Source organism: Callithrix jacchus, chromosome 12, assembly GCF_049354715.1.
Source record: "Callithrix jacchus isolate 240 chromosome 12, calJac240_pri, whole genome shotgun sequence".
In the NCBI taxonomy this organism is placed as follows: Eukaryota; Metazoa; Chordata; class Mammalia; order Primates; family Cebidae; genus Callithrix; species Callithrix jacchus.
The window spans coordinates 85,108,226-85,125,233 of record NC_133513.1 but is presented as its reverse complement, the minus strand read 5'-3'; the positions used below and the strand labels follow the sequence as shown (position 1 = coordinate 85,125,233).

General features: G+C 39.9%; 1 protein-coding gene across 1 annotated transcript in view; it reads right to left on the bottom strand.

The window, feature by feature from the left end:
- Positions 1 to 4,129: 4,129 nt before the first annotated feature.
- The window catches only part of MARCHF5 (membrane associated ring-CH-type finger 5), a 63,127-nt gene continuing 50,248 nt past the window's right edge, over positions 4,130 to 17,008 (bottom strand). The window contains exons 4-6 of the mRNA XM_035268469.3: positions 8,067 to 8,250; positions 7,758 to 7,924; positions 4,130 to 6,950 (exon numbers count right to left, since the gene is read on the bottom strand). Coding sequence (XP_035124360.1) covers positions 6,834 to 6,950; positions 7,758 to 7,924; positions 8,067 to 8,250 — 468 coding nt within the window. The 3' untranslated portion in view covers positions 4,130 to 6,833. The remainder of the gene's footprint in view (positions 6,951 to 7,757; positions 7,925 to 8,066; positions 8,251 to 17,008) is intronic.

The following is a 17,008-nucleotide window of genomic DNA, read 5'->3' as shown; positions in this document are numbered from 1 at the left end:
GGAGATACAGAGTAGAAAGATGGTTACCAGAGGCTGGGAAGGGTAGTGGAGGAAGCGTGGGGGGAAGTGGGGATGGTTAATGGCCACGAAAAATAGAATAAAAAAGACCTAGTATTTGGTAGCACAACAGGGTGACTATAATCAATAATTGTACATTAAAAAATAGTGAAAAATATCACCAGATTGGTTTGTAACACAAATAAATGATAAATGCTTGATGTGATGAATACATCATTTACTCTGATATGATTATGATGCATTGCACGACTATATCAAAATACCTCATGTAACCCATAAATATGTATAATTATGTACCCACGAATACTAATAAAATTTAAAAAGCAATACTGAGAAATAATTCATTTCCATAAAGTTCACTCTTTAATTGAAGTGTAAAATTCAGAGGTTTTTAGTGTATTCATAGAATTGCACAAGCAATACTATTAATTTCAGAACATTTTCAGTATCCCCAGAAGAAACCCTGTACCCATTAGCAGTCATTCCCCTTTTCCCTTCACTCCAGCTCCTGGCAACTACTAATTTGTCTCCTGGATTTGCAAGGAGGCACTGTCACACTTCGCTGCCCTTCTATGTCCTTATGTTTATTCTGGATTTTTCATGTAGATGGAACCATATCTGTGGTCTTTTGTGTCTGGTTTCTTTCACTTGAGATGTTTTCAAGGCTCATTTATGTTGCAGCATGTATCAGGACTTCCTTTTTATGCATGAATAAGCCATTGTATAGGTAAGCTATATTTTGTTTATCCACTTATCAGTTGATGCACATTTATATTGTTCCCACCTTGTGGCTATTGTGAATAGTACTGCTATGAGCCTCACGTATAATTGTGCATGTATATATATATATATATATTTCAACTTGCAAAACTTATTTTAAAAAATGTACTTCATTACTTACTCATGTCATGTTGCAGAGGTCCTGTTGAGTATCTGTAGTGTGGGCTTCTGGAAATCTAAAATTGTACACATGAGTGTGTGGCCAAGTGGTCAGAGTTCTAATGATGGAAACAGTAAAATGTCCACACAGTTGTGGTCTTTCTTTTTGAATAAGATAATGGTGGTTTGAATTTGTTTGAGGAAAAAAAAAAATCCTCTTTCATTTTCCTATTTGACTTTAGCAGGTATTGAGTCCGTGGGCTTTGAAGTGGCAACATTTTTTAAAAGTTGGAACCGAAGCCCTACTATTGTTCAATAAATTTTTATCCAGATGTGAAGGAGCTCACGGAGGTGAAGATGACATTGCTGATAGATTTCTATTATAGTGTGCCCTCTTCACTGGGAGGCAGTGATTGGCTTAAACATTAAGCCCTTCAACCACAGCATGCCCAGATTCCTGACATTCACACTGGTCTGTGAGCTAATAAGTAGACCCCAGTGAATAAATTGATTTCGCTGCATGAATGAACCATAAGGGCAGCAAAGTATGACAGTGCCTCATTTTCTCTTAGGTGACTTTTATTAAAGGTGTCCTAGTGGCTCCCAGAAAACAAACTAGTGCACAGGTACTCATTTGCTGTTAATGCTGGTTCCAGGTTCAAGATGAAAAACTAACATTCTGAAGGGGTCAGGTTGATGCTGTTCCTTCTTAGGTAAACTTGCTGATTAATGTTGTACTATTCATAATTACCTAACTTAAAGTGGTTTTGTATCTTTTCCTTCTCTTTTTTTGAGACAGGGTCTCACTATGTTGCCCAGGTTGGTCTTGAACTCCTGGGCTCCAGTGATTCTCCTGCCTCGGCCTGCTGAAGTGCTGAGATTATAGGCAGTTTTATGCCTCTTCAAAGTTGCTTTGTTGCCAGAAAAAAAAAAGTGGCAAAAAAAGGGTAACTATATTTAAATTTTTAGAAACTCAAGAGACAAAAAGAACTAGGATCTTTTATTGTAGGATTGGAGGAAAAAAAAAAAAAGAACTAGGATCAAGATAAATATTGTGATCTTAAAAAGGAATGTTTTCCCAAGTTCATAAAATGTTCAATCGTGCTCCTACCATGTGCGAGTGGTGTTCTAGTGTGGGGAGAGTAGTAAACAAAAGTAAACTAAACAAAACAAGGGCCGGGCGCGGTGGCTCACGCCCATAATTCCAGCACTTTGGTAGACCAAGGCGGGTGGATCACGAGGTCAAGAGATCGAGACCATCCTGGTCAACAGGGTGAAACCCTGTCTCTACTAAAAATACAAACAATTAGCTGGGCATAGTGGCGCGTGCCCTGTAATCCCAGCTACTCAGGAGGCTGAGGCAGGAGAATTGCCTGAACCCAGGAGGCGGAGGTTGCGGTGAGCCGAGATTGCGCCATTGCACTCCAGCCTGGGTAAACAACAGCGAAACTCCGTCTCAAAAAAACAAAAAACATTTTACTCTTACGGATCTTAAATTTTTTTGAGACAGAGTCTTGCATTGTAGCCCAGGCTGTAGTGCAGTGGCGCGATCTCGGCTCACTGCAGTCTTCGCCTCCTGGGTTCAAGCAATTCTCCTGCCTTAGCCTCACAAGTAGCTGGGTGTGTGCCACAATGCCCAACTAATTTTTTTGTATTTTTAGTAGAGATGGGGTTTCACCATGTTGGCCAGGATAGTCTCGATCTCCTGACCTCGTTATCCACCCGCCTCAGCCTCCCAAAGTGCTGGGATTACAGGTGTGAGCCACTGTGCCCGGCCAGATCTTACACTTTTATGACAATAACATCATACTAAGTAAGATCTGCTATGCACTTTAGGACTCTAATCTCAAAGCAGGCTTAATCACTATTTAAAACCCCAGGACTGAGCACAGTATCTAGCCACATATATAGGTCAACAAATATCTACTGGAGTTGTGTATGTTGTTGGCATACAGTAACTTTGGCCTGGCTGTTTTCAGAAAAATGCTTAAATCCACTTAAGATTGACCAGAATGATGGTCTAGTCTCTGTTGCTTGTCCACAAGGCTTCTGCAGGTATTCAGATGCAAACCCCTCCTTTATTCCCCTTGCTCAGGATCCTTGCTTCAGGAAGGCAATTAAACAAGACATTCCATCACTCTTACCGCTTCTAATGGGCACGTTGGGTGGCAGGTAGCACAGAAACAGCAACCTTGATTCCATTGGACCAAAAAAGGCTATAGTCAAATGTATAGACTTAGTTTTCCAATATATCAAACTGTCCTAGAGTGTTACCGCAATCCTCACGATAACCCAGGAGATATAATCTTCATTTTACTGATAAGAAACTGGTTTGAGAGGTAAAGGGACTTGCCCGACAGCTAATCAAGCGACAGCTAGCATATGCATCCAGGACTGTTCAATTCTATACCTTTTCTCCTCTTAAGTGTCTCTCAGATTGGGTAATGAAATGACTTAGAACCAATATAATCCCCCATGGATGCAACAAAAGACCTTTAACTCATTCTAGAAGATTCTAATCTTCTACTTCAGAAACTTGGGTGTTTTTTTTGAGACTGAGTCTCATTCTGTCGCCCATGCTGGAGGGCAGTGGCACGATCTTGGCTCTCTGCAACCTCTGCCTCCTGGGTTCAAGCAATTCTCTGCCTCATCCTCCTGAGTACCCGGGATTGCAAGCACCTGCCACCATGCCTGGCTAATTTTTCTATTTTCAGTAGAGATAGGGTTTCACCATCTTGGCCAGGCTGGTCTTCAACTCCTGACCTTGTGATCCATCTGCCTTGGCCTCCTAAAGTGCTGAGATTACAGGCATGAGCCACCGAATCCAGCCGTAACTTAAGTTCTTAATATATCAGAAGCATGAGACAAAACGGTGGGGAAAAAAAAAAGTCTCAGAAGCAGTTTGTGTTCCCAGGTCACTTGAATACACTTTAAAATATAATGGCATGAGACCACCCATAGATCTGTCTAGTTGCTTATCTAATTATATTCAGTCCAAGAGGCTTTGAGGGGACATATTTTAGTCATTAGAACATACTTAAGAATTTAGGCTAGCCTGCTTACAAAACAAAGACAAATTCCTCTATACAGATTTTTAGAAATTCAGATTATTTTTACTTAAAAAAACTAAATTATAATTTTAAAAAAAGTTGCTAATTCCATAGGAGCATGGGATATTAAAAAAATGTATGCACAGAATGTTTTGAGATTTAACAGACAAAGTACACCTAGAGAACATAAAAATTCTTTATTTAACCTAATCCAGCCAGTATTGATAGTTTGTATATTAAAAACACGACATTTAAAAAACGGAATAGTCAGCAAGGCAGTGACTAATTAAGTCACTAAGTTTAATTTTATATTCTTCACAGTCATTTCATAATCATGTAATGATAAATAATATTTTCAGCCACTTTGGAGATAAGTTAACTTTTGAATAGAATTCTACTAATCATTGAATTTTATAAAAGAGGCTTAAAACATTTAAGTTTCTAGAAATAACACTACTAAAGCAATATGAAAATAAACTGGAAAATAAAATATACCCACCCATCCCCAAAATCTGTATCATCTCTTTAATTTGTCCCCTAATGCCTCTACCTCTTCATTCACTTTTCCTAGAGTACAAACAGATTACTTAGCAATTAAGAAACAACTACTGCTCTGTAGGGGCCATTTTGAGCCTAAAGTGCCTTGTTCCTTTAATCTGTAAATCCTAAAGTCTTCTGAGATAAATATTACTTGCATTTCAAAGATTAAGAAAACTGCAGCTGAAAGTCAAGACGATTAGCCAAAATCAGTCATCCATGACTTTATGTATGGATAACCCAGGTCTATCCAACATTGTCTGCCTATGCTCTTTTGTTACTTCATGGTCAGGTAGGTCACCTCCATGGAAAGACTGGCACGTGGTATTTCTTGAGCTATTAATAAGGCTGGCTCTTTAGGTTTAAAAGTGTTCAATCCCAGGGCTAGAGGTCATTCTGATCCTCAGGCACTTGCAGTTCCCTCCCCACAACCCTAAAAAAACTCCTCCCTCCTGCCCCAAAAGGATTAGAGTTGTTGTTCCCCGGCCTTCATTAGCCCCGATCCCTATAAACCCAAACAGCTACTCGCCACATCAAGGGCATTAAAGTGGCAAGCGGGGAACTGCGTGCTTGCATAACTTTAGTAAAGGCTGCCTAAAAACTGTTCTAAATAACAAAATTATGCAAGATATGTCCATTTAATATCTTTTTACATTGAAAAAAGAAAAGCCAATGTTTTATAATTACAGCCATATTTTTAAAATATATAATCATAGATTTTATATTTCCCCTTCTGTACTGTAGTCGTTTTTTTTTGTAGTTGTTCTTAATATGGCTGTTAGTCAAATCTTCTCTTCCTCTCCAAATACAACTTTGAATGTTCATCATTCAAATAAACATCATGTAACTCAAAATTAAGACATTCATATTATAGAAAAGTATCAGTCTTTAATTACTAAAGTTAACACATATTATTGCAAACTAACAGCTCAATCTATATTTGCTACACTCCTAAAGTGGCCACTTATCAATAAGGGGGAACATTTACTGTTGTCATGCATTAGATGCTGTGAACAAGAAAATAAATAGGGTTTTGAAAATATCTTAAAAATTTAATAAAAATAACCATTCAGGTTGCCAAACAACATTAAAATGGCCAATCTATTGAAAATGGCTTAAATAATTGCTTTTGAAAAATGAACACGAAACTAGTCAAACAGTGATTAAGGTGCTGGCCTCATCAATATGACAAGCAATTAAAATCTAAAAACATTAGTGTTGGTTTTCTATAATAAACTTAAGCCCAAAACAATGAACTCAATATTTACTCAAGGCTTCTTGTTTTCATACTTTTCTCCTCATTAATATAAAAACAGCGCTCAAGGCTTCACCTTGGTTTATTCACTGCTGGTTTTCTATCCGCTGAAACGAGACTGCAAACTCTGTAAGAGCTTGGACCAAGTCTGTCTTGGTCACCACTATGTCCCATTGCACTCTGCACAGTGCCTGGGAAAGAGAAGGTGATCAACGATATCTCAATAACTGAATCAATGAAAGAGGAAAGAAAAATATTTTTTGCAAATCATTCTCTGCTTAAACTACTATAAACTGGGAGCTCTAATTTCTAGAAATATGGATTTAAAAAACTTATTCCAAAGATGAAAGGACCTGATGACTGACACACACCTCTACATACACACACACCCCAAGAGCCCATGAGTCAAAATTACTTCATGAAGTATGAGATATCAACATTATATAAATAAAATTTAATAGTGAAAAAGTGATCTGGAAGCCCTGTGAATTTTTACCCTACACATTTTAGAGGACAACACATGGGTTAAAGAAAACACCACAAAATCTCATTTGTTCAGATAATCGTTTGAATGTTTACATACATTTTTGGTTATTTATTTATAACTAATTTAATTTACATTTCCTCATATTAACATAGCCTCTTATTTAGTATGTAATCAAATTACGTCAGTGAGAAAAATCCTTATAGTACCTTCATTGAGTTGCTGATTCTAAGAAAACACTAGACATGAACATGTACAAAAGAGGCATTTGAATAAAACAGCATGTCCATTTTTTTAATATTTGCACAGTTTGATCTTTACATTTCTGTCTGGAGAAAATATGAACAAAACCCAGGTTTACCATGCTAAGATAACAGTTCATATGACTGCCATAAAAGTAGTACATACAAACAATGAAAACAAATCACATCCTTAGGTTCCGTGATTACCGAGATGATTTCCCTTGCCCTAAGTGCTTTATTATATTTCTTAAAAAATATAGGAGCAGCAGCTTATCACAAGTCTTCACAAGTGCATTAATGATGAAATCAAAACAACACAACAGATTCATAAGAATGAGAGGACTGCAGGACAACCAGAAGTCACAGTTTTATGCTTCTTCTTGTTCTGGATAATTTAGAATTTTGCGGTGTGCCTGTCGTAAATATTGCTGCTGTTTGAAGTAAACTTTAAATGCTCCTTTTATGGCAACAAAAGCAATTCCACCCTAAAATAAAAAGGAAAATGAGCTTTTTTACAATGCAGACTTACAGAAACATAATAATAAAAAGAATTTTATTTAGATCACAAAAGACATAGGTTTTGACGCTAAACTAATTCAGATGACCTCAAATGAAATAGTTTTCCTTTACTACTAGGAGAGGAGACAGGGAGAGAGAGACTACACGCTGTTACTATAGGTAACAGAGGACAGAGATATGTTCTCCATTATCCTTTCTGACTAGTCTTTCTTCCATGTAGTTCTACATATACTTTGATATACAAAGAAGAATGCTAGGGCACTATGTGCACACTGCCACCAGAGGGGAGAAGTGGGAATAACAATAGTAGCAAACAACATGAGTGCTTACTATATGCTAAGACTTATATAATCCTCACAATAATCCTGAGGTAGTTATCATTACCATCACCATATTACAGGAAGAAAAAGTCCAGACATTTGATTTAGATTTCATAGCAAGGCAATTTCTGTGATGGGATTTAAACCAGGCAGTCTGACCCTAGAGCAAAAGCTTTTCACTATAATCCCACTGGCAAGAGGGACAGGTGTGATGATTCATGCATATGCCAGGAGAGAAATCACCTATCATATAGTGCAAAAGGCCTGAACTGCTGCAGTGGTTCCTCCTCTTTTTATTTCCACTCAAGCTATTGAATGATAGTGAGGCTGAAATAGAGTCTTTAATGCATAGGAGCCACAGACTGAATATTTACACAGTTCCCCATCTTTTAAAAATAAATACAGTTCATTCTCTTTTGCAAGGTAATATAAGTAATATAAAAGCCATCTTACCAAGATTGTCCTTTGTAAATTAGAGTTAACACTACTGAACATCAATTTACCAACTATTGTCGCAATAGTAGGAAAGACAAGGGCTCCACACAAGATTCGAGTAGCAGAGACATGATCTGCTAAAGGATTAGCCTCAGCTGGAATTCGAGGAACAGGACAACCAATCCCTAGAGGAAAAAAATGCAGTGCATTAAGTGCTAATAAATCAGAAGAGCTAGAATATCTTCAAACATTGCTAAAAAGGCATGTTATGGTTCTTCTATAAGATCAATTTGGTATGCACTTTACAACCACAATTCAGGGCCTTACCTGGAAATATACTATTTAAAATTTGTAGTTTATTTGAGTATTTGCGCCATAGTCTAAGCACATAGTCCTCCCAGCGAATCATCTTGCCTAATATCAGCATGACAGGAATAGTAGGAAGTCCAATTAAAAGGAATAAAGGATCAGCTCTCTCCATAACGTCTAGACCTTCTTTATGACCAACAACCTGTGAAACAGATAGTATGTTAGAATTATTTCTTTTTCAAATGAAGTTGCATGTTAAGTTCTGTTTTTTAAATAGAAAATGCTTAATTTCAAAAGAATACAGAAAAAAAAGTTTTAAAAATAAGCTGGAAAACTATCAGTCATGATTTATTTATAAGAAATGTCTTATTCAAGGGAAAAACAAAGTTCTCAAGCCATTTCTTTTTCTTTTCTTTCTTTTTTTTTTTTTTTTTAGCTCTAGAGCAGTCAAGTTCCCAAGCCATTTCATACCACACAGGAATAAAAAAGATTTTAAAATGGCTGACTCAGAGTGATTACATTACAATAGAGGGGCAGGAACCTCTGTTGTGGCTTCTATTCCTTTATTTGATTTGGTTAGACTGGGCTGTGGAACTGGGACATAATTCTAGGTCCTATTTGTGTTCAAGAAGAACATTTGTTTTCCTTATCTTTCTTCTTGGAGATTAAGCATAGCCAGCCAAGGGGTAGGACTGGCCTTCAACAGATGGCTTGAAAGCTCATTTCTCTTTGGCTCTTTCTTCACTTAGTGGTATGTAAAATGGGGTATGATGTCTCTGGATGGCTAAGAGTCTACCCTACATACCTAACTCTCCTTAAGTGCACTTCCAAGGTCTAGAATTGAGGGACTGTAGTAGGACGTCCAGTTTTGGTTACAGATCCCAGGCATTTTTCCCAATCCAGGAACTCTAGAGTACCTATCTATGAGGGTAATGAAGCTAATAAAATCCTTTCCTTACCCTATCCAAGTTTTGGGGCTATTTCTCAATTGGTTTAGATACAGAAGGCAAGAAGTACAAAATTGGTATTTGTGAATTTCTGCCCTTCCCCTCTCTCCAAAATCCTTTTCACTTCCAGATCAATCTTGGCCTTAAATTTATCACTTTTTTTTTTTTCTGTTTGTTTCTTAAGATGACGTCTTGCTCTGTTGCCCAGACTGGAATCCAGTGGTGTGATCTCGGCTCACTGCAACCTCCAACTGCTGGGTTCAAGTGATTCTACTGCCTCAGCCTCCTGAGTAGCTGGGATTATAGGCGCAAGCAACCATGCCCAGCTGATTTTTGGTTTTTGATAGAGATGGGGTTTCACCATGTTGGCCAGGCTGGTCTCAAACTCCTGGCTCAGGTGATCTGCCCACCTCGGCCTCCCAAAGCGCTGGGATTACAGTGCGAGCCACCAGGCCTGGCCAAAAATGTTTTATAAAAATGTGGAGAGGACCAAATTTGAGTTATAAATATAGTTCATATTTTCATTTGGTTAATTTATTGAACTAAGATGTAATATTAAAGGGCAAGAGGCCAGCCTCTTCCTAATGGTCAATAATGTCATCGAATTTGATATTCTTCTGTGTCTCCATGTAGAACTTAACAACTTCCTATCTTGCATGTGGAAGGTGATCCTTTTGAGTTGTCCTAAAGTGAAATGGTCTCGTTCACAGTATTTCATAAACCCCAATTCCACAATGGTAAGAAAAGTTGGCTGGCCCAGACAGGTTTTACCTATAGATTTTCCAGTAAATTTGTTTATTTATGTATTATGTATTAATTAATTTATTTACTTAAATTTGAGACAGAGTTTCACTCTTGTTGCCCAAGCTGGAGTGCAATGGCGTGATCTTGGCTCACTGCAACCTCTGCCTCCCGGGTTCAAGTGATTCTCCTGCCTCAGCCTCCTGAGTGACTGGGATTATAGCTACAGGCATGCACCACCATGCCCAGCTGATTTTTTGTATTTTTAGTAGAAATGGGGTTTCACCATGTTAGCCAGACTGGTCTCAAACTCCTGACCTCAGATGATCCACCTGCTTCAGCCTCTCAAAGTGCTGGGATTACAGGTGTGAGTCACTGCACCTGGCCAAGAAATTCCTTTAAAGAAAAAAAAGGGTCTTGCTATGTTGCCCAGGTTGGCTTTGTACTCCTGGGCTCAAGCAATCTTCCCACGTGACTCTCCTGAGTAGCTGGAACTACAAATGCATGCCACCATTTCTGGCTAGGAAATTATATTTTTTTAATCATTAAAAATTTCAGTATAATGATCATTTTAAAGTTATAACTAAATATGATTAAATATTCTCAAAGTGTCACCAAATAAATTCAGAACATTTGAAAACATATTTTGTTGTGTTACACATCCTATTATAGGGTTTAAAAATGTAAAGGGGCCAGGCACAGTGGCTCATGCCTGTAATCCTAGCACTTTGGGAGGCTGAGGTGGGGGGAATCACAAGGTCATGAGATCGAGATCATCCTGGCCAACATGGTGAGACCCCGTCTCTACTAAAAATACAAGACTTAGCTTGGTGTGGTGTCATGTGCCTGAAATCCCAGCTACTCAGGAGGCTGAGGCAGAAGAATCGCCTGAACTAGCGAGACAGAGGTTGCAGTGGGCTGAGATCACACCACTGCACTCCAGCCTGGTGACTGAGTGAGACTCTGTCTCAAAAACAGACAAACAAACAAACAAACAAACAAACAAACAAACAAACAAAGGAGAGTGAATATTCAGGTATAGACCAGAGCAAGAGGAAGTTTGTTCCTCATGGGTAGTAGCGAAAACCTTATAAGGTGTTTAAGAATAAGGAAACAAAAAGGAAGAAGAGGTTGGGCACTGTGACTCACACTTGTAATCCCAGCACTTTGGGAAGCTGAGGTGGGTGGATCATCTGAGGTCAAGAGTTTGAGACCAGCCTGGTCAATGTGGTGAAATCCTGTCTCTTCTAAAAATACAAAAAATTAGCTGGGTATGGTGGTGGGTGCCTGTAATCCCAGTTACTTGGGAGGCTGAGGCAGGAGAATTGCTTGAACCCAGGAGGTAAAGGTTGCAGTGAGCTGAGATTGCACCAGCCTGAGCAACAAGAGTGAAACTCCATCTCAAAAAAAAAAAAAAAAAAAAAAAAAAAAGGAAATAGTGCAAAGAGCAAAGGCCCAGTAGGTCACTTTTTACAACTAAAGTGAAGAGATGAGGCTCATCATTCACACATACATTCATTCAACTGAATACTGATTTTTAGCTGGGGCTAAAATGACAGGTTAAGCAGATGTCTTTTGGAAGTCAGAGAAAATCAAATCAAACAAGTGTACAAATATATATACTGTGAAGAAATAAGGTAGTATAACAACTGCAGTACACCACCTGCTAAAATAGGCATACTCAGGGGCAATAAATGAAAGGTGAATAAGCAACAGGCCTGATTTAATTTTAAGTCAGTCAACCTGTGTGTAATCATATACATTCTGCTTTCTTGTCCCAAGATTTAAAAACATTATTTTTAAGACTTCAATTTTAGGGTGAGAGCCAGGAATCATATAGAATGCCTAAGAATTTGTTATCTGCATATAAAATAAAGGCCTGGCTGGGCACAGTGGCTCATGTCTGTAATCCAAGAACTTTGGGAGGCTGAGGTGGGTGGGTGGCTTGAGTCCAGGAGTTCAAGACTGGCCTGGGCAACATGGTGAAATCCTGTCTACAAAAAATATAAAAATTAGCAGGGCATGGTGGCATGTGAATATAGTCCCAGCTGCTCAGGAGGCTGAAGTGGGAGGATCACGTGAGCCCAGGGAGGTTGAGGATGCAGCGAGCTGTGACTATGCCACTGCACTCCAGCATGGGTAACAGAGTGAGACCCTGTCTCAAAAAACAAAACAAAGCAAAATAACAACAACAAAAAACAAATCTACAGAATTGCAGGTTTAGAGAAAAAGGATTTTTTGTTTATTTCCACAGAAGGGCTAAAAGCTAGATCTTTATATGTAGGTAGGCCTGTAGTTCACTGCTGCTGAAAGGCTAAGAGTTTTAACAAGGTCTGAACCTTTAAAGCACTATTAGAATCCTACATTAATTAATTAATTAATTAATTAATTGAGACAGAGTCTTGCTCTGTCAACCAGGTGGGAGTGCAGTGGCATAATCTTGGCTCACTACAACCTCCGCCTCCCAGGTTCAAGTGATTCTCATGCCACAGCATCCAAAGTAGCTGGGAGTACAGCCGTGTGCCACTATGCCTAATTTTTTCTTTGTATTTTTGGTAGAGATGGGGGTTTTACCACATTGGCCAGGCTGGTCTCCAACTCCTGGCCTCAAGTGATCTGCCCACCTCAGCTTCCCAAAGTGCTGGGATTACAGGCATGAGCTACAGCACCTGGCCAGAATCCTTTTATTTATTATTGTTATTTTTTGAGGCAGAGTCTCACTCTGTCACCCAGGCTAGAGTGCAGTGGTGTGATCTCAGCTCACTGCAACCTGTCTCCCAGTTTCAAGCAATTCTCCTGCCTCAGCCTCCTAAGTAGCTGGGGTTACAGATGTGCGCTACCATGCCCAGCTAATTTTTGTATTTTTAGAGGCAGGGTTTCACCATGTTGGTCAGGCTGGTCTCGAACTCCGGACCTCATGATCCACCCGCCTTGGCCTCCTGAAGTGCTGGGATTACAGGCGTGAGCCACTGCACTTGGCCTGGTCAGAATCCTAATGAGAGGATGAAACAGTGACGAAATAACAGTTTTAAAAAAAATTGAGACAGGGTTTCACCATGTTGGTCAGGCTGGTCTCGAACTCCCAACCTCAGGTGACCCACCCGTCTCGGCCTCCCAAAGTGCTGGGATTACAAGCATGAGCCACCACACCCAGCCAGTAACAGTTTTTTTTTTTTACTCAAAATTAAGGATAAGTAAGTACTGTAATTAAGAACGGGCAATGCTAATGGGAGTTGTCTTTACCCTAGAGGCTAAAGTGGGAACTAGGCTAAATATTAAGGTTCCACTGTTCCAGGATAAAATGTTCCAGCTGCCTCTGGGACCAGGCTTCACTTAAGGAGCCAAGGGACAGGACTCCTAATGCTGCTTCTTTGCTTTGTGGCACTGGACATGAAAACTCTCTAAACCAGTAAACTAGGAATAATTTATAATAATAATGATAATCTAAATAAAAATTGCTGCAAGGACTAAATGCATCAGTGCTTAAAAAGTGTTCAATCCACTGCTGGGAAAAAAAAAATCTACTGTGTTGTCTTTTCAATAAAAATGCAAGAGGAAGGTCCCATTCAAGTTCCCAACAACTAAAAGGTATTGATTCTATGACAAGACCATGGAGAAGGAAAGAAAATAAGTGGGAAAAAAACATTGGTCTAATCCCTTGATTTGGTTTACTTGTACTCCAGAGTTGTTAAGGAACCAAAGAAAAACAGTCAAGTGTTAAAAGGCAAACCCTAAATACTACTGATGGTGTGGAGGGGTACATTCTTTACCATTTGTGCTCAGAAAGGTGAAAGTCATCTTCCTAATACTCTTTCTTTTCTTTCTTTCTTTTTTGAGACGGCGTTTCGCTGTTGTTACCCAGACTGGAGTGCAATGATGCAATCTCGGCTCACTGCAACCTCTGCCTTCTGGGTTCAAGCAATTCTTCTGCCTCAGCCACCCGAGTAGCTGGGACTACAGGCACACACCACCATGCCCAGCTAATTTTTGTACTTTTAGTAGAGATGGGGTTTCACCTTGTTGACCAGGATGGTCTCGATCTCTTGACCTCGTGATCCACCCGCCTCGGCCTCCCAAAGTGCTGGGATTATAGGCGTGAGCAACCACGCCCGGCCCCCAATACTCTTAAATCACACAACACCTACCTACCCACTCTCATAGCTAGTCTCATTTTTGGGCTAAAAAAAAAAAATCTTTTCAAGTGAGACAGTACATGTGAATGTTATTTCTAAATGGTAACATATAATATATGTGTACTATAATTTTTCTTCCTTGCTTATATCATTTCATTCTACCAATCTAAATTAATTCCTTTAAGGGTTAGCTGAAGACTTTTCTCATAATTTCAAATCAAATGAGCTTTCACTTTTACTGAATTAAAATATTGTTTATATAGTCTTCTGCCCTCTTCACATTTATCTACCTTGTAACTGTTCTCTGGTGGTTTCATTTATGAACGTCTTGTCTTGGACATATACCTTGATGCTGGGGATCAGAGTGTTCAATTTATTCCCTTTTTTTTTTTTTGAGACAGAGTCTTGCTCTGTCGCCAGGCGCCAGTCTTGAGTGCAGCGGTGCAATCTCAGCTCACTGCAATTTCCATCTCCTGGGTTCAAGCATTTCTCCTGCCTCAGCCTCCCGAGTAGCTAATTTTTGCATTTTAGTAGAGACAGGGTTTCACCATATTGGCCAGGATGGTCTTGATCTCTAGACCTCGTGATTCTCTTGCCTCAGCCTCCCAAAGTGTTGGGATTATAGGCGTGAACCACCATGCCCAGCCTATTCATGTTTTATAAGACCCACTTTAACAAGTGCCCCATTCATTATTTATCAAAATTCTTTTTCTTTTAACATTGTGCCAGCCTAAAAGCCTTTCTTAAAAAAGAGCCATCTCACTTCCTATGGTCAATAAACTCTTAAGAAAATAACTCAATCTCATTTGCAAGATATAATCTATATAATGTATTTGTACATTAAATAATGTATAATCTGCTCTAAGTTTCTATGTCTTTCTCAGTTTTAGTAAATCATCCTGAACCTCCCTCCTCAGGTGAGGTACTATAACACTCATTATTTAAACTGGTCACATAGAAGACATAAAGATGGGCTGGGCGAGGTGGCTTAGACCTGTAATCCCAGCACTTTAGGAGGCTGAGGCGGGTGGATCAACTGAAGTCAGGAGTTTGAGACCAGCCTAACATTGTGAAACCCTGTATGTACTTGAAATACAAAAATTAGCCGGGCGTAGTGGTGGGTACCTGTAATCCCAGCTACTTGGGAGGCAGAGGCAGAATCCCTTGAACCCAGGAGGCGGAGGTTGCAGTGAGCCAAAATCACATCACCACACTCCAGCCTGGGTGACAGAGAGAGACCCTGTTTCAAAAAAAAAAAAACCCACAAAGATGGCCAGGTGCAGTGGCTTACGCCTGTAATCCCAGCACTTTGGGAGGCAGAGGCAGACAGATCGCCTAAGGTCAGGAGTTCAAGACCAGCTTGACCAACAAGATGAAATCTCATCTCTACTAGAAATATAAAATTAGCTGGGCATGCTGATGCATGACTGTAATCCTAGCTACTTGGGAGGCGAGGCATGAGAACTGCTTAAACCTGGGAGGCGGAGGTTGCAGTAAGTTGAGATCGCATCACTGCACTCCAGCCTGGGCAACAAAGAGCGAAACACCACCTCAAAAACAAAAAACCACACCAAACCAAACCAAAAAATCCAAAGATTTATGAAACCCTTTAATGTGTTAGTTTCTGTGTAGATGCTGTAAAGGGAATATAGAAGCATAAAATGGACTCTGCTTTCAAGGAAATTACCTCCTAACAGGAAAAGGCCTAAAAACAAAACAAGTTAAATAGACAACCTTTGTAAGAAATGTTACTTCGTTAGTGCAGGATTAGCTGCCATTTGAGGAATAAAAATGTCATGAATGCAAATGAAGAAGGAAATCACAGCAGGCAGGAGTTGCCTGTAAATTCTATGGAGGAAAACTAGCTAAGCCTGGAAGGAGAGTTTAGATTGGATAAGTACACAGAAGACTGGAAGGGCAGGTATTAGGTAGGGAGGGTGAAATAAGCCAAAGGACAGAGGTAAGAAACTAAACAGCATAAGAATGCTGTTAACTACTACAGAGTTACTTGGGAAACACTTAACCAATCCAGATGCTGCTCTTAAAGACTACTACTTAAGGTAATGGAGGTGTTAAGCTAAGGAGTAAGATTATGAAAGTATTATTTTAAGAGGATTTATTTGGAAGGATGGATTGATAGAAGAACATGAAGTCAGATAAACCAAGAAGGTTCCTTAGCCATTCAGGTATGATGAAGTGACAGGAAGTCACATGGTAAAGGTTGTGGAAAGGAAGCCACAGATGCAAGACATATCAAAATGGAAAACCTGCTTGGATTTGGTCAGTGGACTGAATAGAGGGCTATAAAATGGAAACACTTGGCCAGGCGTGGAGGCTCATGCTTGTGATCCCAGCACTTTGGGAAGCTGAGGTGGGAGGATCACTTGAAGCCAGGAGGTTGAGACCAGTCTGCACAATATAGCAAAACTCCATCTCTACAAAAAAACAGAAAAAATTAGCTGGGCATAGTGGTGTGTGCCTGTAGTCCCAGCTACTTGGAAGGCTGAGGCAGGAGAATTGCTTCAGCCCAGGAGTCGGGCTGCAGTGAGCCTTGACTGTGCCCTATGCCATTGTACTCCAGCCTTGGTGACAAAGTAAGACCTTGTTTTGTGGGGGGCTGGGGAGGGGTGGGTGGGTGCGGAGGGGAGTGTTGAGAGGGGTGAAGAGTCAAATGTATTTCTAAAAATGTAGGACGAGTTGGGTGCAGTGGCTCACACCTATAACCCCAGCACTTTGGGACATTTTAGGAGGCTGAGGTGGGAGGATCACTTGAGCCTAGGAGTTTGAGACCAGTCTTGGCAACAGAGTGAGCCCCCCCATCCCTAGAAAAAAGTAGCTCAGCATGGTGGCACACACCTGTAGCCCCAGCTACTAGGGAGGCTGAGATGGACAAATCACTGAGCCCAGGAAGTTGAGGCTGCAGTGAGCCATGACTGTGCCACTGCATGCCAACGTGGGCTATAGAGAGTAAGACCCTGTCCAACCCCACACCCCAAAAAATTAGGATGGGAAAATAGAAACTAAAACAAAGGAATTATGATGGAGAATAAATTTAGGTTTCAAATGGAAGAAATGACATGACAAGTTTGATTGCAATAATTTTGAGTGTGAAGTCACAAGTGGTCATTCACAGAGAAGG